This window comes from Procambarus clarkii, chromosome 35 (genome assembly GCF_040958095.1).
Source record: "Procambarus clarkii isolate CNS0578487 chromosome 35, FALCON_Pclarkii_2.0, whole genome shotgun sequence".
Classification (NCBI taxonomy): Eukaryota; Metazoa; Arthropoda; class Malacostraca; order Decapoda; family Cambaridae; genus Procambarus; species Procambarus clarkii.
In genome coordinates, this window is record NC_091184.1 from 32,264,545 (window position 1) to 32,287,793 (window position 23,249).

The 23,249-nt window shown below is 43.1% G+C and overlaps 1 protein-coding gene across 2 annotated transcripts in view; it reads left to right on the forward strand.

Annotated features, from left to right (window-relative positions):
- LOC123753211 (protein turtle-like) overlaps positions 1–23,249 on the forward strand; it is a 142,649-nt gene that overhangs the window by 116,347 nt on the left and 3,053 nt on the right. For both annotated transcript variants that reach the window (XM_069336263.1, XM_069336264.1), the window contains exons 12-17: positions 3,731–3,828; positions 5,317–5,524; positions 10,137–10,249; positions 11,308–11,491; positions 14,981–15,154; positions 17,265–17,380. In XM_069336263.1, coding sequence (XP_069192364.1) covers positions 3,731–3,828; positions 5,317–5,524; positions 10,137–10,249; positions 11,308–11,491; positions 14,981–15,154; positions 17,265–17,380 — 893 coding nt within the window. The remainder of the gene's footprint in view (positions 1–3,730; positions 3,829–5,316; positions 5,525–10,136; positions 10,250–11,307; positions 11,492–14,980; positions 15,155–17,264; positions 17,381–23,249) is intronic.

Here is a 23,249-nt window from a genome sequence, read left to right on the forward strand (position 1 = left end):
TGTTAGCTCGTTTCTTTGGTTGGTCTTTCGTTTGTGTTTTGTAAAAGGTGTTTATCCGTGTTTTGTGGGTCAGTAAACACGTTTTTTGTGGGGTCCGTCGATCGGGTTCTGTGTGGGAGGCATTCAACCGTGTTTTATTAGGCATATACATTATTGTTTTGTGTTTGTTGTTTTGTTATTCATTCGTGTTTTTCATGTGATTTGCGAGTATTCTGGTCATTCATTGTGTTTTGAGTGATCTGTTACTCGTCTTTTCTTACTTATTCACCCTATGCTGTACTCATCAGTCATAATATTTTTGGTATATTTTCACCCTTTTTTACGAATTCACCAAAAGTTTTTAAATGCTAATTCACAATTTGTGTTGGTCATTCAAACATGATGGAAGCTCATTCATAACCCATTAATCACTTACTTTATGTTTTGCCGATCATTCAACTGTAGTTGATTTAATATGCACCCACATGTTTCGGCTGTCATTCACCAATGATGTATTTACTCATGTCCTGTACACCTTTTACCCTCGTAAAGGCTTCCCGGTATATGATTTAAATCATTAACGAATCTGCTTATGATCAAGGAGGCGTGACCTCCTAAACTATATGCCTTCACGTGACCAGAAACCCTCAATGGATGGAAACGTGTGTGTGTGTGTGTGTGTGTGTGTGTGTACTCACCTATTTCACCTATTTGAACTCACCTATTTGTGCTTGCGGGGGATGAGCTCTGGCTCTTTGGTGCCGCCTCTTAACTGTCAATCAGTGTGTGTGTGTGTGTGTGTGTGTGTGTGTGTGTGTGTGTACTCACCTATTTCACCTATTTGAACTCACCTATTTGTGCTTGCGGGGGATGAGCTCTGGCTCTTTGGTGCCGCCCCTTAACTGTCAAGCAGTGTGTGTGTGTGTGTGTGTGTGTGTGTGTGTGTGTATGTGTGTGTGTGTGTGTGTGTGTGTGTGTGTGTGTGTGTGTGTGTGTGTGTGTGATACTTAAACACCCAACCCACACAGCTGAACGTTAAGAAAAATATGTTATTCATTCACTCATGCCCAGGTCATTCACGCTGCTTCACGCGGTGATACTAGCTTACGCCCACCATATTCAGCGGTGTTGAGGTAAACTCAAATATGATTATGTAAACCACGTCCCAGATATGACGAGTTTGCCATCGGCGACCCTTGTTATAAGAGGGTTGGGGGTTAGACCCCCACATTCCTCCCACCACACCCGTACTGTAGCCTCAGCCCCAGAAAGTGGGGAGAGAGAGAGAGAGAGAGAGAGAGAGAGAGAGAGAGAGAGAGAGAGAGAGAGAGAGAGAGAGAGAGAGAGAGAGAGAGAGAGAGAGAGAGAGAGACACCCACACAGACTCAGGCAGAAAAAGGGAGGGAGACAGAGAAGGAAAAGGTAATTCCTGGGAAACAAATGATAAAGACCAAACACAGACAGGCAAATTTCCGGAATAAAGAAGGTGACAAAAGGTGGTCGAGTCTCCTGAATGACTCCAAGAGTCAGTAAACAATTACAATCTTGCGTAAATAATACGCAAGATTGTAATTTTAAATGAATAAATTTACACATCAACAAACCTTTCTAATTAAAAGAACTAAATAAAACATCATTTATTTCGGAGAAGCTTATTTTATTGTGAATGATGAAATAAAAAAAAATGGACGATATTTTGAAATATTATACAATCATTTTTGTTAGCATAGTGTTCTGAAAATAGTTTATGAAAAAAAATATTTTAATTAGATAACTTTAATTGTGAGAAAGGTGAAATGTCTAGATGCGTTCAGGAGTTAACTTCTCTCACTTCTTCTTTCTCTCTTCTCTCTCTCTTTCCTTTGTCTCTGTAAAAGTCTTTCTATTCTCACTCTTTCTTTCCCTGTCTCTGTCTGTCTGTCTGTCTGTCTGTCTGTCCCTGTTGAGTCTTATATCCTCAAACACAGTAAACAAGGATAATTATTACCATGTCTGACCGAGTCTTACCTGGTTTTAAACCTTATTACCAGATAAAAATAGACATCCTATTATATACGCCATTATTTAAGGAAATGATTGAGTTTATGATTTTTGTTTTAAATTTAATGACTTTATTTTTGGAAACTATTCTTTATTTTTCCGCAACTTGAGTTGAAGGAATCGGGGATGGGAAGGATCAGGTGACGAACGTACACATAGATAAAAACAGAGAGTCAGGAACAGTTAAACAAAGGAACATAGTTGGAAACTGTAGACTTAAATGAGTCACAGAGATGTGAGTAGTACCGTCGTTACCTTAACAGTTGTGAGTTTGACCACATGAGAAAGATTTGATGCCAATTCGAAACATAGTTTTATGACTAAATATTTTAAACAAATATGTAAGTTCTTAGTCCTTGCACTGATTCACTAGTGATTGAGATGTGAGGCTTTTAAGACTAGACGCTTTACTCTACAAGCCCAACTTGCCGTTTAGTACACGATTTGTACACGAGGGGGGCCTCGTAGCCTGGTGGATAGCGCGCAGGACTCTTAATTCTGTGGCGCGGGTTCGATTCCCGCACGAGGCAGAAACAAATGGGCAAAGTTTCTTTCACCCTGAATGCCCCTGTTACCTAGCAGTAAATAGGTACCTGGGAGTTAGTCAGCTGTCACGGGCTGCTTCCTGGGGGTGGAGGCCTGGTCGAGGACCGGGCCGCGGGGACACTAAAAAGCCCCGAAATCATCTCAAGATGACTCAAGATATACTGCTTGTTGATCAGACCACACACACTAGAAGGTGAAGGGACGACGATGTTTCGGTCCGTCCTGGACCATTCTCAAGTCGATGGTCCAAGACGGCCCGAAACGTCGTCGTCCCTTCACCTTCTAGTGTGTGGTCTGGTCAACATACTTTAGCCACGTTATTGTGACTCGTCGCCTGCGATATACAGCTTCAAATGTAAGTAAAAAACCGGTTGATAAAGGGGTTGAAAGGCACGCTAAACAGCCATATGGCTCATTCCCTGTAAGAGTAAATAGGCGAATTTACATAGGAATATATTGATCTTTAATCATTTTATTGTTTCAATATTCCTTTAAATAATATTGTCGACAGCCTGTTTTTGAGGTTTTGATCTCGACCCCATATGCTGTACATCATGATCAGTTTGTGTTAATCACTTCATCTTGCTCAAAGGTATTAAGAAAACAACCTTTTTTTTGTTTGCTCTTGTTAACCCATAATTATTTCGTATCGAGCTGATTGGTGGGAGTCTGTGTGTGTGTGTGTGTGTGTGTGTGTGTGTGTGTGTGTGTGTGTGTGTGTGTGTGTATGTATACTCAGATATTGGTCCCAAGAGAGAGAAAGAGAGAGAGAGAGAGAGAGAGAGAGAGAGAGAGAGAGAGAGAGAGAGAGAGAGAGAGAGAGAGAGAGAGAGAGAGAGAGAGAGAGAGAAGGTTCCCCTTACATTAGTATTTCCCTTTTTCACTCACGCCTTTATTTTGTCTTGTCAACAATGTTCTTAAGTACTTTGGACGTCGTGAACATGTCCTTTCCAAGCCCAGCGATTTCAGATTAAACTTTACTGTAGGCGATGAGAAAAACTTCCGCAATGTTCTCAACCACATCGGTTGAAGGGTTTTTAATTCCCATTCGTTGCATCAATGATAAAAATATAATTTTTAATAATCTGTCTGGTTGTAAATAGCTTCGTAATATACCTTTGCGGCCGTCACACGCCGTAACACACTGTTTCTTTGTGTTATACAGTTGTACCTGAGTGTCGGGAGCCCCGTAACGTCACCGTCTCCGTCACGGCTAACGAGGAAGTGACGCTGGACTGTGTAGTGGAGTCGAACCCAGAGGAGGTGAGTTGGTGGGGTGTGTATTGTGTGGGGTGTATTTTGTATTGTGTGTTGTTTAGTCTGTATATTGCTGTGTGTGTGTGTGTGTGTGTGTGTGTGTGTGTGTGTGTGTGTGTGTGTGTGTGTGTGTGTGTGTGTGTGTGTGTGTGTGTGTACTTACCTATTTGTACTCACCTATTTGTGCTTGCCGAGTTTGAGCTTAGGCTCTTTCCTCCCACCTCTCAACTGACAATCAACTGGTGAACAGACTCCTGAGCCTACTGGGCTCTATTATATCTACACTTGAAACTGTGTATGGAGTCAGCCTCCACCACATCACTGCCTAATGCATTCCATTTACTAACTACTCTGACACTGAAAAAGTTCTTTCTAATGTCTCTGTGGCTCATCTGGGTACTAAGTTTCCATCTGTGTCCCCTTGCTCGTGTTCCACCCGTGCTAAAGAGTTTGTCTTTGTCCACCTTGTCAATTCCCCTGAGAATTTTGTAGGTGGTTATCATGTCTCCCCTTACTCTTCTCTCTTCCAGGGACATGAGTTTCAGCTCCTTTAACTTTTCCTCGTAGCTCATACCTCTCAGTTCCGGAAGGAGTCTGGAGGCATACCGCTGAATCTTCTCTAACTTTGTCTTGTGTTTAACTAAGTATGGACTCCAAGCTGGAGCTGCATGTTCCAGGATTGGTCTGACATAAGTGGTATACAGGGTCCTGAACGATTCATTACATAAGTTTCTAAACGCAGTTCTTATGTTGGCCAGTCTAGCATATGCCACTGAGGATATCCTTTTGATGTGGGCCTCTGGGGACAGGTTCGGTGTGATATCAACCCCCAGATCTTTCTCTCTAATTGACTCTTGTAGGATTTCACCTCCCAGGTGGTACCTTGTGTTCAGCCTTCTGCTCCCTTCGCCTAATTTCATTACTTTGCAGTTTCCTGAGTGTGTATGTGCATGTGTGCATGTGTGCATGTGTGTGTGTGTGTGTGTGCATGTGTGTGTGTGTGTGTGTGCATATGCATGTGTGTGTGTGTGTGTGTCTCTCTCTGTAGGTTGTGGACAGAAAGGGGGTGAGGGTTGAGGAATGAGGAGGGGGGGGTGGGAATTTGGTGTAGGTTTAGGGTTGTGGGGAGTTTACATATTTATAGAGAACCATGAACATGGACTGGGACAGCAAACGAGAGATATTTCACCAGAAGCAAATTTCCAGTATGGGTGAACTTTCACAATTGAATCACAATGCTTAATATTGGTGTTATATTACTGAGAGAGAGAGAGAGAGAGAGAGAGAGGGAGAGAGAGAGAGAGAGAGAGAGAGAGAGAGAGAGAGAGAGAGAGAGAGAGAGAGAGAGAGAGAGAGAGAGAGAGAGAGAGAGAGAGAGACAGACAGAGACAGATAATATATATATTCACAGCCACCTCCAGCGGGTTAAAGATCACGCCTAAAGGATCAGAACTAACCCAGTAACCTGCCTCCTGCCCCTCCTTCTCCCTTCAGGTGCAGTTCCTGTGGAAGGTGAACAGTAGCAGAGGTGTGAAAGACCTTCCCCCAGGGAGCTTCACTACCAGGGGCACCACTAGCACGCTGGTGTACCGCCCACACGCCCACACCCACGCCCATGACCAGTACGGCATCATCTTCTGTCTCAGTCGTAACAGGTTGGGCAGCCAGAGAGCCCCTTGTGTGTTCTTCATTACTCCGGCAGGTAAGCTCCCGGGATGAAACACTGGGAGGTAATTAACAGGTGATACACTATTCTAAGGAGTGATAGACAGGTGAAGTTCTTGTCTACCACACCTTGGGGAGTGATAGACAGGTGAAGTTCCTGTCTAAGATGCCTTGGGGAGTGATAGACAGGTGAAGTTCCTGTCTACCACGCCTTGGGGAGTGATAGACAGATCAAGCACTGCCTTGGGCACTGATAGACAGGTGCAGCACTTCATCTGATGATAGATGGGAGAAAAACTGAGTCATGTGTTACATGGAGTGTAGAGCACTTCCTTAACTGATACAGGTAATAATATATTAACAATTATATAATAAATAATATATTAACAATTATATAATAAATAATATATTAACAATTATATAATAAATAATATATTACAATTATATAATAAATAATATATTACAATTATATAATAAATAATATATTACAATTATATTGCTTCAAGATAAGACAAGCGTTGTCGGATTATATCTTTGGAGGAAACTCCAATTATAGCTGGCTTCTTTATTTTGCCGAAAAACATTTCTAACTCTGTTAACATTGTTTATTTTTTTTTTTTAAGTTTTATACATGATGGGTAGTGAAAGAAATTCTTTCTTCAAAAACTTTTACATGTAAAAAATACTTACAATTTAAGTCATTTTTGTATTATGAAAAGTACAGTTGGAAAATATAATTGTATAACTACGTAATTATAAAAATAATTCCTTATTAAGTACAGAAAAAAAATCTTTCTAGTAATTATTCAGATAGACAAATCATTTGGATTCAAATTGATGAAGTAATAATAATAACTCACCAGCATCATTAACGTGGGAAGGCAGCTAATTGTTTTGGACTAACAGGTGAATCCAGCACCCCGAAACAGGTGAATTGGGGAGCCGGTCGGCCGAGCGGACAGCACGTTGGACTCGTGATCCTGTGGTCCTGGGTTCGATCCCAGGCGCCGGCGAGAAACAATGGGCAGAGTTTCTTTCACCCTATGCCCCTGTTACCTAGCAGTAAAATAGGTACCTGGGTGTTAGCTGTCACGGGCTGCTTCCTGGGGGTGGAGGCCTGGTCGAGGACCGGGCCGCGGGGATACTAAAAAGCCCCGAAATTATCTCAAGATAACCTCAAGATAACCTACCCCTGCGTTCCATGCTGAAGCCCTCAGCCCTCGCCGTGTTTGGGGGGGGGGGGTCGTTAGTGAGGTGTGTGGCCACGAATCACCATCACGAAACACGATCTCAGGCCTTGGTAGTCTAATTGGTTGTAGAATCCAAAGACTCATTCGTCATTTTAACGTAGTGTGAATATAAACGATATCTCCAAGTATGAAATTTTAGGTTTTAGGTTTTTAAAATTGGGTTTATCTCCAATTTTAGGTTTTTCAAATTGGGTTTATCTCCAATTTTAGGTTTTTCAAATTGGGTTTATCTCCAATTTTAGGTTTTTCAAATTGGGTTTATCTCCAATTTTAGGTTTTTCAAATTGGGTTTATCTCCAATTTTAGCTTTTTAAAATTGTGGTTATAATTAGGCCAAGGAGAGGTTTGGGGGTTTTGGTAGTGTTGTCAGTAATTTGTATTTGCATTATGGTGCTGCGGTAGTTAAGAGATGCGCCATTCGAACACAGAATTAGAACAAAACACTACTCGAGAGTAGTTCGAACTTAATCCATTTTGAGGAATCTCTCAAGTGGTTTTAAATCATAAGATTTGTCACTCGGCTTAACTACTTATATGTCTGCGGGTTGACTTCCAGGCCAAGTTGAAGAAGCAAATTAGAAAAAAAAAAATTCCTCGTTCCACGGTTCCCAGCGAAGCCCTTTTCCTTCCAGAAATTATGAGGGAAGGGATCAGGAATTATTCCCTCCCTCTATTCCATCTGAATTCCTCATACATGCAACTGTAAAATGAGAATGTCTGTGGGCTATAAATAATAATACTATCAGATGCACTCGTGATGTCCACCACTATCAGAGTTCCTGAGACGCCTCCACCCTGTGTGCCCTACAGGTGTGTCCTCCCCTCCCACTGGTGTGTCCTCCCCTCCCACTGGTGTGTCCTCCCCTCCCACAGGTGTGTCCTCCCCTCCCACAGGTGTGTCCTCCCCTCCCACAGGTGTGTCCTCCCCTCCCACTGGTGTGTCCTCCCCTCCCACAGGTGTGTCCTCCCCTCCCACAGGTGTGTCCTCCCCTCCCACAGGTGTGTCCTCCCCTCCCACAGGTGTGCCCTCCCCTCCCACTGGTGTGTCCTCCCCTCCCACAGATGTGTCCTCCCCTCCCACAGGTGTGTCCTTCCCTCCTACAGATGTGTCCTCCCCTCCCACAGGTGTGTCCTCCCCTCCCACAGGTGTGTCCTCCCCTCCCACAGGTGTGTCCTCCCCTCCCACAGGTGTGTCCTCCCCTCCCACAGGTGTGTCCTCCCCTCCCTCAGGTGTGTAACCGTTTTATCACCTCTAGGACCCTGGCAGGTGTAGCTTGTCCTTCCATTATCACTCCCTACTGCGAGGCACTTATCACTGTCAAAGGTCAAGGGTGAAGGTGCTCCCAGCGCCTCAAAGAATTAGGTATTTTGACCGTTTTCCTTGACAATCTTGACATCTTGTTTTCGTTCTATCTCCCCTTGACACCTACGATGACACACTCAGGTGAAAGTAGCGGTAATTGAAATTGAAACTGAAATAAATTTATTAAGGTAAAATACACACAAAGGGATGAGGTAGCTCAAGCTATTCTCACCCCGTTCAGTACATCGTGTTAATACATACATATAAACACATCACAAACAATAAACATATTACCAAACATTCTTGAGAGATAAACATCTTGATTTCCTATAGCGGTAATAATCATGTGATAAACCTTTTCGTCGGCTGCTCCCTCTGATTAATTCCTGCTGGTCGGCGTTCAATCCCCGACGGTCCACAAGTGGTTGGGCACCATTCCTCCCCCCCTCCCTGTTCCATTCTAAATCAATATCCTGACTCCTTCGAAGTGATATATAGTCGTAATGGCTTTGCGCTTTCCCCTCTGATAGTTCCCTTACCTTCCCTCTGATTAAGTCAATAAGCGCTGATTGCCCAATCGTTGTGTTCTCTAGAGGCTACAATCTGAGTCTTGAGATCTATAATTAAAAACTATAATCAATCGTCCTTTGGTAATGATCTGCTGTAATTATTATTTTACGAGAGCTAAAGTCTCTGTTTAGTTATACTAAGGCATTAGTAGGACTAAACTTCAGTGGTACTAAAATTAGTATCACTAAATACTTTAGTGATACTAATTTTCGTGGTCTGAATTTCCTGCACTCTCGATATTGTATAGAACAATAATTGCACAATCGCAGACGATGAGCCACAATAACGTGGCTGAAGTATGTTGACCAGACCACACACTAGAAGTTGAAGGGACGACGACGTTTCGGTCCGTCCTGGACCATTCTCAAGTCGATTGTCGACTTGACATTCTCACAATCGACTTGAGAATGGTCCAGGACGGACCGAAACGTCGTCGTCCCTTCACCTTCTAGTGTGTGGTCTGGTCAACATTGCACAATCGTCACGATTGTGAATCACAACGAGTGATGCAGATCAACCAATCACGATAGTTTACGTTATTACTTGAAATACTCAAAACACCTTCAGTTAAGTTCCATCTGAGTATTATAACTCAGTTACCAAAACAATTCCAATTTCTGTTTTCTGCGAAAAATACGATAATGTTAATTAAAAACACTGTTAACGGTAACTGGTAGATAACGACACGTTTGATACGAGCTTTTAATGACCTAAAAATGTAATGATATCCGCCTGTAGTGATCTCTGCCTGTACTGAACTCCGCATATAATAATCTCCGTGTTTAAAAGAGTTTACAAATTTATTAGCTCATTTCTGAAGAAAAACAAAATCGCGAAATTCATCGATTATTTTTCTATAAATTAGTTCTTGATTTTATCCAGAGAACATTCTAAAAATCACCAAAAACGTTACGAATCCGCTGGTAACGACAACGTTACAAATCAGCTGATAACGTAAACATTACCAATCAGCTGACTCCAATGTAACATCCTAATGACGTCATAATGTCACTAGATAATTGCAAAAAGTGGAGATATCGAATCACGTAATTAACTCTCAATAAAAACAATAATGTTTCAATTAATATTAAAATGCTCCTTGTAGGGAACAATAAAGAGTCTTTTTTTTTTACCTGACCCATGAAATTCTCGTTACAATATTGTGAGAATTGTTTGAAATACCTTAAACGAGCTATTCCCATTGGCTGACAGAGACCTACGTCATTCGAGACGAATTAATGATAAAACCAAAACAAACGATCGTGATTGGTTGACCGAAAACTACGTCACCCGTGACGATACACTCGTTAAACACACCACAATCTCCCGAGTGAAGGAAATTCAAGCCTCTTTGAAAATAACGTTCCCAAATCATCGTTAAACAATCATTACACAGAACCATCAAAACTAACGTCATTATGGTTTGTTATCAAACGACGACTCAAGTTGCTTTACCAGTTAAAGATAAATACAACTTTCTGAATGCATATGACCTTTTAATACGAGTTTATTTCTTGTTTCTTTAGGACCTCCTGAAGAACCTAGTTCCTGCTCCATGGTGAATCAGAGCGTCACCTCCCTGGCTATCTCCTGCACGCCTGGGCACGACGGTGGTCTCAAGCAACACTTTGTTACAACGGTGAGTTAGTGTTACAACGGTGAGATAGAGAGTAAGAGGGACAGGAGCTAGCGAAAGTGAGGTAGAAGCGAAAGCAAGAGAGGTGACTGTGGAGGGAAAAAGACACATTGGTAGGACAAGGAGTTGACGTTTTGAGGACAAGGTGTAAGGGAACAGTGCCTAACCCTTTGGAAGATCGGAGATCGAACGATAACTTTGCATGAAGAGAATCTTCGTTCATCCTTTCACTCTCATTCACCCTTCCCATTTTCCCTTCCCATAGTTCCTCTTCCTTTCCCTACCTCTCCCATCTGGATACTTTGTATCGTACTCCCTACAATGTCAATGTCAATGTCAATGTCAATACAATGTATCGATCATTTTAATAAGTGTACAATAATGAAAGGTGTACTCGCCTAGTTGTGCAGGCGGGGGTTGAGCTTTGGCTCTTTGGCTCCACCTCTCAGCTGAAAATAAACTGGTGTACAGATTCCTGTGAATCTGTACACCAGATTCTCTCTCTCTCTCAGATTTGAGAGTGTGGGAGTGTGTGTGTGTGTGTGTGTGTGTGTGTGTGTGTGTGTGTGTGTGTGTGTGTGTGTGTGTGTGTGTGTGTGTGTGTGTGTGTGTGTGTGAAACCCTTCCATCCCACCATCCTTCTACCTATCTCTTCCTTCCCTCCCACCCATCCTCCATATTGCCTTCTCTCCCTCTCTCTCTCTCTCCCTCCCACCTGGACCCCATCTTCTCAACACCCAACACCTGACCTGGGCTCATTCCTCTACTGATGCCCTTTGACCTTAGAACACTGCCCCTAAATTTTCATGGTCACTGCTGGCATGACCACGATCTTTGACCTCTGAGAGGTCAACAACCCGTTGACCTCTTAACAACCCGTTTTAAACTGTCAAATTTGCATCAGTGCCAAATAAAGTGCCAAATTTAAAGCTTGTCAGAGAAAACAACATCACAGTTCAATTATTTTTCACTAAAGCACCGGAATTGTGACAGTATTGGTAAATAAAGTTACAATTCTGACAAGTTTATATGTGATTTTTTTACGTCTTTTTACGTCTTAGGTTCGAGACGCAGCTACGCAGGAGGTCGTGGCCAACGTCTCGTCAGCCAAGCCCACCTTCGTGGTTGGGGGGCTGGCCCCAGGGCGCGACTACCTCCTGCTGGTGACGGCTGTTAACCTTAAGGGCAGTTCCACCCCTTACGTCATTCAGGACTTCGCTCTCAAAGTGGCTGAGAATAAAATCAGTGAGTGCCCTTGTGTGTGTGTGTGTGTGTTTTTGGTGTTTGTTGCTGTTTGTGTGTGTTTATTGGTGTGGGGGTTTGTTTGTTTTTAGTTTAGGTGTTTGTGTGTGTTTATAGGTGGAGGGGGGAGGTTTGTGTGGGTTTATGAGTGTGGGGTGTTTGTGTGCAGGGGTTAATGTGTGGGCGTTGATGCTTCTGTTTGTGTTGTTGTTGGTCTTTAGACGTTCGTGTAGGTGTTTTTGGGTAAGTGTGTTTACGTGTCTTTATTGTTTTTGTGTTTGTGTAAGGGTGTGTGTGTGTGTGTGTGTGTGTGTGTGTGTGTGTGTGTGTCTGTGTGTGTGTGTGTGTGTGTGTGTGTGTGTGTGTGTGTGTGAAGCTTGCTGTATGTTTTTCTATGTGGAGGCTTGGGTGCGGCCCTTTGAATATATTGTGATTTTGTATAGCGTTGTATGTGAGTTAATGTATTACGCGTTTAAGCGTTTGGGTGTGAGTGTTTGTGTGGGTGTCCTCACCTATATGTGCTTCCAGGGTCGAGCTAGGCTCTTAGCCTCGCCTTCAGAACGTTCTTAGATTAATGCAATGACTCATTTCTCACGCTTTGATCATATTTACTTTTAAAACTTTGAAACTAAATAGTTTCATCGACTTTAACGTCTAACCTGTTCCACGTATTGAATTCTCTGACACTTAAAAAGTTCTTTCTAACGTCCCTGTGACTTATTTGCGTCTCTAGTTTCCATCTATGATCTCTCGTTCTGCTGTTACTAGCTTTGATCAACGCTGCTTTGTCTACCTTATCAATTTAACTTAGAATCTTGTACGTTGTAACCATGTTCCCCCCCTCCTATCTCTGCTTTCCTTCAGTGTGGTAAGGTCCAGTTATTTCCATCTTTCCTCATATCTTAAGCCCTTCAGCTCAGGAACGAGTCTTGTTGCATATCTTTGGACTTTTTCTAGTTTCTCTTTGTCCTTTTTCAGGTAAGGGTTCTTTGCTGGCGATGCATTTTGAAGAGTGGGTCTCACCTTCGTTGATTATAGGGCTGGAAAGCTCCTTTGCCCAGATTTATGAAGGATACATGTTGGCCAGTATGCCATATGCAGCTGTTGTGATGTGGGAATCTGGCATCAGATTTGGGGTTATGTCCACTCCCAGGTCTTTCTCCTTTCCTGAAATAAATATTCTATCTTCTTTTCATCTTATACAGCTGCACTGGCCTTCGCACGCCTGCTCCAATCCTCATAACATTGCATTTAGCTGGGTTAAACTCTAGCAGCCATTTTTTCAGACCACTTTAGGAGTGTATTCAAATCCGTTTGAAATACCACACAATCTTTCTCTGACCTGACTTGTCTCATCAGCGTTGCATCATCTGCAAACATTGATATGATGGAGCCAATTTCCTCTGTCAGGTCGTTGACATATATCAGAATATGATATTCAACATGATATGACATATCATGACAGATCATGATAACATGTTTAATGTGTGCGTGTGTGTTTGAGTGCACATATGGGTGTGGGGGAGAGTGAGCATGTGTCGTTAGGGAGAGTGAGCATGTAGGTGCAGGGAAACGCACATATGTGCGTTTATGGGTACATGGGAACGTGTACATATGGACATGTAGTCACCTAGTTGTGCTCGCTGCGGGGGTTGAGCTCTGTCTCTGTGGCCACCAGCGTGTGGCAACATATACATATGTATGTGTGGCAGCGTATACATGTTGGTGAGTGGGGCGGGACTAACTATTGTTATTGACTCAGCGTTGCCTTGACATTTACATACACAAACTCACTTGTCAAGGATGAGCTTATCACACAAATAAACACTCGAGTCGCACTCACACTCAAGTTCAACTCACAAAACACAAACATGTTTGGATAAGTGTCTCCTGACCTCCGTTCGATTATCAATTACCTAAAACCAACACTGAATTACATAAATAAAATGTTTAAAAAAATCTCAATTTTAATAATCGAATCTCGTGAATTGAAAGGTTTATTTTTGTTTACCTTTTCAAATCAATTTTGGACCACGTGGTTCTACGTCATTAGAGTGTTATGTAAACAATGACCAGCTGATTATGGTGAGTTTCATTCAGAAAAGTGTACGTTGAACCTCCTGGGATTGTGTTATGGAGATAATCCCCCAATAAGGAAGAGAATACTGGGAAATCTTTATTGATTTCATTAAATTATTTATCCAATTGATCACTTCTTTTACGTATATCCACGAATATTGCAAAGTCTATTGTTCGTGTCTTCGTTTACCCGTATATACGTGTGTGAGTACATATTTACAAAAAGGGGACATACAGATACACACGAACACACACACACGAACACACACACACACACACACACACACACACACACACACACACACACACACACACACACACACACACACACACTAGTTAGGGGGGGACATGATCACCACATTCAAGATTCTGAAGGGAATTCATAGGGTAGATAAAGACAGTCTATTTAACACAAGGGGAACACGAACAAGGGGACACAGGTGGAAACTGAGTGCCCAAATGAGCCACAGAGATATTAGAAAGAACTTTTTTAGTGTCAGAGTGGTTGACAAATGGAATGCATTAGGAAGTGATGTGGTGGAGGCTGACTCCATACACACTTTCAAGTGTAGATATGATAGAGCCCAATAGGCTCAGGAACCTGTACACCTGTTGATTGACAGTTGAGACGCGGGACCAAAGAGCCAGAGCTCAATCCCCGCAAACACAACTAGGTGAGTACACACACACACACACACACACACACACACACACACACACACACACACACACACACACACACACTAGAAAAAAATAATTGTCTAGCTATATCCATTTATTTAAAACATGAAGACTAATGAGCCAGGGATATGTAAGACAATATCCTCACTCATTAGTGTCAGTAAAGAGATGAATCGAGCCTCAGGCACACTTGGAGGTAAACTCCATTCACAGCTTTATTACTAGGTACTAGTGGAGGTAAACTCCATTAATAGGTTCATGAGTTGGTACGACAGTTTACTGGAACATTTAGAGGTAAAACTGCACTTGAAACTTTAGCTATGATGAACATTATATAAACACTAATGATATACCTTTCTTCTCAGTATATATATATATATATATATATATATATATATATATATATATATATATATATATATATATATATATATATATATATATATATTACTTTAGTCCTGGGCACAGGCTTCGTCAAACATTTACGTCTGCACTTACGAAACCTCTACATCTATTCGTCAATCATCACAGTTCATGAACTACGAATTACTACGAGATCGTCTACAACAAAGCCATAAGGCGGGGCTCAGGAGCTAGATCTCATCCCCCAAAGACACGAGTATACATGAGCCCACAATACCATTACGAATGAGGGGGATGAGAGGGAGTAAGAATGTAACAAATTATATATATATTGTTCATGTAAATGATGCCATTACTGCTCCTTTTTAGACGACTCAAGCTCCACTGAGTCTTCCCCGCTGCTGGCTGTGTTCGTGGGTGTGGTGAGTGGCTTCGTCTTCATCCTGACGGTGTTGGCGGTGGCCACGCGGTCCCGATGCCGGCGCCAGCGCGGGGATCTGGACGAGGGCGTCGACAATAACAAATTGAGAGTCGAGGACGAAGGTAAACAAACCCATGTGGGGAGGTTGTGGCTCTCTGGGATAGGTAAGGTGGGGGAGGAATAGGTGGGGGAGTGGCGGGGAGGGGGATATTTAGGGAAGAAAGTGGTAGTAAACAGAGACACGAGGAAAGGGTTGGTGTTCGAGTGGCCAGTCAAGGATAAAAGCGAAGAAGCAAAGTGGAGACGAAGAGGGTATTGATGTTAAGGTCTTCTGAATGGTGACAAACCCGACCACGTTGGGCACATACCCAACAGCATTTACCGTGAAAACTTCGAAGAGGGTATTGAGAAGGGAAACCTAATTATATGTGTCAGAACGAAAGGGAAGAGGTGGAGAGGAAAAGGAAAGGATTGGGGGGTGCAAACAATGTTGAGGCAGATAAATGAGGTCGTTTTAATGCTAGTCTCTCGACTGTAAGTCGTTAGACAATCAGAAACAACCATAGTCTCTTATCATTGTTCAACCGAAATATCACCAATTCCCCTGAAATAATTCTGACAACCAACAAATAATAAAATAAAAAATAAATGTCACCATAAAGTGAGGAACCTCAAAATGATGTTAGTAAGAATAACAGGTAAAGTAGGCCAATGTATATTTAATTTTCTGTCAAACAGAACACAAAGAGATCAATCGAGGTCAGGCACAGTTAAAATCTATGTACCTAACAACACAGATCCTTCCCCTCCTGCTTTACAACATTCCCATAGCAGATATAGACCAAAATACAAGTCACAGCTTCCTGTCATCTCTTGCAGATGACACGAAGAACAAAGGTTACTTCTGTAGAAGACATTGAAAAACAGCTATCTGATATCTAAACTACTATCTGATATCTAAACTACTATCTGATATCTAAACTACTATCTGATATCTAAACTACTATCTGAAAGATAGATATAAAACTACTATCTGAAAGTTTTCGAATGGGCAGCATTCTTGCCTCTTGGGATTGTCAGAGAGTTCTCGCATCTGTTTGTTCAAGCAGAGTATACTGAGTTCCAACACAGTATACTAAGTTCCAGCACAGTATTCTAAGTTCCAGCACGGTATTCTAAGTTCCAGCACAATATTCTAAGTTCCACCTCAGTATTCTAAGTTCCAGCACAGTATTCTAAGTTCTAGCACAGTATACTAAGTTCCAGCACAGTATTCTAAATTCCAGCACAGTATTCTAAGTTCCAGCACAGTATTCTAAGTACCAGCACAGTATTCTAAGTTCCAGCACAGTATTCTAAGTTCCAGCACAGTATTCTAAGTTCCAGCACAGTATTCTAAGTTCCAGCACAGTATTCTAAGTTCCAGCACAGTATTCTAAGTTCCAGCACAGTATTCTAAGTTCCAGCACAGTATTCTAAGTTCCAGCACAGTATTCTAAGTTCCAGCACAGTATTCTAAGTTCCAGCACAGTATTCTAAGTTCCAGCACAGTATTCTAAGTTCCAGCACAGTATTCTAAGTTCCAGCACAGTATTCTAAGTTCCAGCACAGTATTCTAAGTTCCAGCACAGTATTCTAAGTTCCAGCACAGTATACTAAGTTCCAGCACAGTATTCTAAGTTCCAGCACAGTATTCTAAGTTCCAGCACAGTATTCTAAGTTCCAGCACAGTATTCTAAGTTGTATTCTAACAAACAACACTATACATTGATGTCACATTTAATGTATATATTGATGGCACATTTCCAGGTCTATCTGACTTGTAGTACCAAGCCCATAGACGGCGACGGCCTTTTGTCTTGCAGGTCGGCGTTCGATTCCCAATGGTTCAAGTGTTTGGAGACCGTTCCTTCCCTCTGTCCTATCCCAGCTCCTTGTCCACATATCCAAGTGCGATATAGCTAACCCTTTTTTCTCCTGATATTGACCAAACCTGTTGTGCAGGTAAATGCCCCATTTCAGGTGATATACATGTGCCTTATTCCACATATGATGTGCCACATGTGTGCTACATATCCAGTAGTCTACCTGGTCTACACACACATATCAGGTTTACCATACACCAGATCATTAACATATGCAACTGTGTAAGATATTACTGGTATCCTGTATACAGTATTGCCACATAACGTTAGTGTTCTAAATTAAATTTGGAGTGTTGCCACGTTTCAGTCCCTCCTTCGCCGTCAACCAAGGCCTCGCTAGACGAAGCCGAAGACGCGGACGACGAACTGAACACGCCGGAATCTAGGGACGGATCACTCGAGACTCAGGAACTGTGTGCGCAGGTGAGTTAGTGCGCAGGTTAGTTAGTGCGCAGGTTAGTGCGCAGGTTAGTTAGTGCGCAGGTGAGTTAGTACGCAGGTTGGTTAGTGCGCAGGTGAGTTAGTGCGCAGGTTGGTTAGTGCGCAGGTGAGTTAGTGCGCAGGTTGGTTAGTGCGCAGGTTAGTTAGTTCGCAAGTGAGTTAGTGCGCAGGTTAGTGCGCAGGTTGGTTAGTGCGCAGGTTGGTTAGTGCGCAGGTTGGTTAGTGCGCAGGTGAGTTAGTGCGCAGGTTAATTAGTGCGCAGGTGAGATTAGCACTACTTTTGAATAATCGTAGTAATGATCAAATATGAATTATAAACAAAAATTACATTAATCATAAGAGTAATAACAATAATCTTGACTAAGATCACCTGAATTAATCATTATACTCTTTGGCGAAGGAAATTAATCCGGTGAAAGTCTTGCTCTTCACTTACGAGAGAAAACCGTGAAAACTTTTCAATATGACGTAAATTTATGTATTTTTTCTCTCTCTGGTGGTCTTTCTAACAGGGTAGTTTGGTGTTGTGGTAGTGGGTGGTGGTTGTTGATGGTAGTGGGTGGTGGTTGTTGATGGTAGTGGGTGGTGGTTGTTGATGGTAGTGGGTGGTGGTTGTTGATGGTAGTGGGTGGTGGTTGTTGATGGTAGTGGGTGGTGGTTGTTGATGGTAGGTTGGTGGTGGTTGTTGATGGTAGTGGGTGGTGGTTGTTATGGTAGGTTGGTGGTGGTTGTTGATGGTAGGTTGGTGGTGGTTGTTGATGGTAGTGGGTGGTGGTTGTTGATGGTAGGTTGGTGGTGGTTGTTGATGGTAGTGGGTGGTGGTTGTTGATGGTAGGTTGGTGGTGGTTGTTGATGGTAGTGGGTGGTGGTTGTTGATGGTAGGTTGGTGGTGGTTGTTGATGGTAGTGGGTGGTGGTTGTTGATGGTAGTGGGTGGTGGTTGTTGATGGTAGTGGGTGGTGGTTGTTGATGGTAGGTTGGTGGTGGTTGTTGATGGTAGGTTGGTGGTGGTTGTTGATGGTAGGTTGGTGGTGGTTGTTGATGGTAGTGGGTGGTGGTTGTTGATGGTAGGTTGGTGGTGGTTGTTGATGGTAGTGGGTGGTGGTTGTTGATGGTAGTGGGTGGTGGTTGTTGATGGTAGGTTGGTGGTGGTTGTTGATGGTAGGTTGGTGGTGGTTGTTGATGGTAGTGGGTGGTGGTTGTTGATGGTAGGTTGGTGGTGGTTGTTGATGGTAGTGGGTGGTGGTTGTTGATGGTAGTGGGTGGTGGTTGTTGATGGTAGGTTGGTGGTGGTTGTTGATGGTAGTGGGTGGTGGTTGTTGATGGTAGGTTGGTGGTGGTTGTTGATGGTAGTGGGTGGTGGTTGTTGATGGTAGTGGGTGGTGGTTGTTGATGGTAGGTTGGTGGTGGTTGTTGATGGTAGTGGGTGGTGGTTGTTGATGGTAGGTTGGTGGTGGTTGTGGGTTGGTGCAACACCTATTAACACAACACACGCAACATGTGTGATTGCAAATCACCTGATTGCAAATCACCTGTGAGCAAAATCTGGTAATAACCTTGCAAGAAACTGCCGTCATAACTGTCGACAACCCATTATCTCCAGCAATAACCATCCAATTCCTTAATTAGCCTTGTACAAGGGGGGGGGGGAAAGCATTATCCTTAACAGATAAAGATATTTTGAGTAATATTGTTGACATTAGCGTCGAATTGAAACATTTTATTTGTTATCTTTGCTTAATATATAATAAAATATATTAGCAATGCTAATATTGAGGTGGTTGATGTGGTAGGGAGAGAATGTAGTTTTCTGGGGAGTGTAGTTCTTGTTGGGGAAGACTGTAGTTGAAGGGGTGTGGAGTATAGTTGATGAGGCAAAGTGTAGTCTTGTGGGAGGCACTTTAATTGAAGGGGGATATGGAGTATAATTGATGTGAGGTCTGGTGGAAGAAGTGCAGCTGATGTGGGTGAGGGATGGGGGAGTGTACTTGATGTGGAGTATGTGATGAGGGGGGGGGTGTTGTTGAAGGGTAGGAGGATGGTTAGGAAGAGTAGGGAGAGGCTGGGATGGTGAAGGGGTGGTTGGGTTGGGGGATGGTGATTGGGAAGTGGGATAGGAGGTGATATACTATTTTAAAATGAGCTTTCCCTTCTTTTTGTGAACAGTGGATGTTTTCTCTCCTTTCTCTTCTCTGGTTGCAGTGGAGAGGGGTAGTGAGAGTCAGAAATGTGACAAAGAAAGAGAGAGAGAGAGAGAGAGAGAGAGAGAGAGAGAGAGAGAGAGAGAGAGAGAGAGAGAGAGAGAGAGAGAGAGAGAGAGAGAGAGAGAGAGAGAGAGGGAGAGAGAGAGAGAGAGAGAGAGGGAGGGAGAGAGAGAGAGAGAGAGAGGGAGAGAGAGAGAGAGAGAGAGAGGGAGGGAGAGAGAGAGAGAGAGAGAGAGAGAGAGAGAGAGAGAGAGAGAGAGAGAGAGAGAGAGAGAGAGAGAGAGAGAGACAGACAGACAGAGGGAGAGAGAGAGACAGACAGACAGAGGGAGAGAGAGAGAGAGAGAGAGAGAGAGAGAGAGAGAGAGAGAGAGAGAGAGAGAGAGAGAGAGAGAGAGAGAGAGAGAGAGAGAAAGAGAGAGGGGGAGATAGAGGGAGAGGGAGAGACAGACAGAGAGAGAGACAGGCAGAGAGAGAGACAGAGAGAGAGAGAGTTCAAAACAATGTACTAGAGAGAGCGTAGAGCAACGCCAGCGGGAATGCTCATCTGAGCGAAAGAGCATCTCATTAACAAAGATGCAAGCAGAGAAGAGGCTGGTAAGGGCTTGTTAGTCAAGGAAGCGGACTAATCTTGACTTTCCAGACGAGAGTCACTCGTTCTTTCAGCCGTCGTAGTGCCGGTAGCTCAAGGCATCGTATCCCAGTTTTACGTGACACTATTTTAGAATGAGTTTTCCCTTCTTTTTGTGAACAGTGGATGTTTTCCCCTCCGTTTTCTTCACTCTCCTTCCTTCCCTCTCCCCTGTTCTATCTGCCTTTATCCCTCCCATTCTCTCTCTCCCAGTGGACAACGTATGCTAAACGGAAAATAAACGTTTTATACGTTGATTGAAAGTCGATACCGGCTGGGATATCTGATGTAATCACTAGGAACATTCAAATCACTATTTCAGGCTTCACAGGAGTTCTTGGGATTCGGAATAGGAACCGATCCTATTTAAATAGGTATATTGGGATCGATCGTAATCACCCTATGACACTTGCAATCCGATCACTGATCACCCTGCAAAGTTCTCTGAAGCTAGCGACAGAGGGGCACGTTTGTGGCCTGTCCCCCTTGGACAGACATACTCTCTTATGTAGATACATGTGTGTGTGTGTTTGTGGTGTGTGTGTGTGTGTGTGTGTGTGTTTGTGTGCGTGTGTGTGTGTGTGTGTGTGTGTGTCACATGGATTCGTGATCCGGTAAAGCACAATTAACCACGAAGGGAAAAAAACAAAGTGTAAAAGATGATAAATGACAGCGCTGTCATGAAGCCTCAATGAATATTTTTAAAGCCAATGTGATAAAAGTGAAAATATGCTCCACCAGTATATCATACACTGTGAACACATGATCAGAGAAATACACAGAGACAAACACATACAGAGGTATACCGTGACTCCTTAATACACGGGACGTGACACAGTATAACAGCTCACAAAACACTATAATTTGGGTTGAATACGCAAGGGATTTAATCCTGGAGTAAGTTCTATAATCCGATTTCAGATTTCTTGCTTTTAAAAACAGTAATTCAGAGTTTTCTCGTGTTATTAATACATTTGGAAGGGTTCGATTTCCCGCGGTAGAGCAAAGACGTTAGGGTACGCTTTTTTAAACCTGATGCACCTGTTCATCTAGCTGTAATAAGTAGGTACTCGGTTGTTAGGTAAATCCTGTCCCATGTACTTTTGAAAACATCCCTGTTCCCATGAAATCACATTTCTGTAACTCTGAAATCCCGTCCCTGAAACCATGCGACCCCCATCACAGCACTCTGCCATCCATGGAAACCACCAAACCTAAAAGTAAAATACTGAGATAAGTACACTTTAATGTCGGTATTTACTGTGAATCCGACAGCTCTCTGTGCTGACAAGGAGCTGTCTCAAAGTTCAGGAGAACTTAGACACTTGTCACAGCGCAAAGTTACATGGTAGCTTTGAGCACTATTTTTTCAACTTGAGTCACAACATGGAATCTGCGTTCGTTCCTATCGCCTCGACATCACAACAACGGACAGTCGAATTTTAATCAAATATTTCTTAAAATATCTAATTTATTTTCCAGTTAATGAGTTAGTTACACCAGTTCATCACGTTGAAGATGAGGTTTGTATGTGTGCGTGTGTGTAAATTAGAACGTCTATCAGCCAGAGGTTGGAGGTCTAATATTTGGGCCTAGCATCCCCTAACTTTGCACCTTGATTGCTTTCGGGTACGTGCCCATCACGGTCGGGTTGGTGTCGCAAAAATTCAATACTGAACAGCGTGCTACGGTCACATACTCACCCCCACGACGATTTTAGCAGTGGTACCGCCGCCTGTTTTCATAGAAACTTTAAAACAATTAATTTTGTTTTTACTGCAGTTTTAAAGACATTATGCGCTTATATCGGAGAAAAAATTATAAATTAAAACCTTGGTTCTACCATCTTCCACGCTCCTCTTCTCAAAAACAACAGGAAACTCTGTTATTCTTTATTTCATTAATTATAAGACTTTTCTCTTATAGTCTTATTGTAGGAGAGAGAGAGAGAGAGAGAGAGAGAGAGAGAGAGAGAGAGAGAGAGAGAGAGAGAGAGAGAGAGAGAGAGAGAGAGAGAGAGAGAGAGAGAGAGGGAGGGGTGGAGGAATGGGAACTAAGGGTAAGGGTGCTTGAATTTAACTAAATAGAAAAAGGTATTGAGAAAAATAGAAAAACAGACCCAGATCAGATCTTCCCGAGTCGGGTACCCATTTAAGCACCTTTTTCTAACCGCAAGGGATCAATACATCACGCTGACAATGAATGGTACCAGGTTGAGGGCATAAATAACTTGGTGGTCGTGCTGAGCTTAACAGGCAGCAGGAAGGGCAGAGGGGGCCAGGCAGGCCTCCAGACCTGCCATGTATTGTACTCGCCTTGACACTTGCGGATCGATCCAGGAGTACTTGGAATTCGCGTCAGGCCTCTGAACCCAAGGCTGAACGGCCCGCTGCACTTCGACGCCGGGTGCGAGTCGCTTACTGACCAGGCCATTTGTCCGGAATGGCTTGTGTTGCTTGGCCAAGGGGTAATTTGTTGCACATACGCTACAGTTCACCATTTTTGGGGTTGCGGTGATATGCGTTCGGGGGGGTTATACGCACTATCAACGGCACAGTCTTGGCACTTAGTGAATGGCCCCTAACTGGCAGCTAACGACGTGTGCCTCTGATGAGACGAAGAGAACGTGAGCGGGGAACGTAATGCCACATAGTGGCTGAACGTAGTAGGGCCGCTATATCTAGGCACAATGACCTGACACAAGTATAACAGATCGCTATATCTAAGCACAAGAACGTGACACAAGTATAACAGATCGCTATATCTAGGGACAATGACCTGACACAAGTATAGCAGGCCGCTACAGGACCTGACACAAGTATAACAGATCGCTATATCTAGGCACAATGACCTGACACAAGTATAGCAGGCCGCTACAGGACCTGACACAAGTATAACAGATCGCTATATCTAGGCACAAGAACGTGACACAAGTGTAGCAGGCCGCTATATCTAGGAAGCATGACCTTGATATAATTAGCCCTGGGCAAATTGCTCTCTGTCATCACTGTATAGGA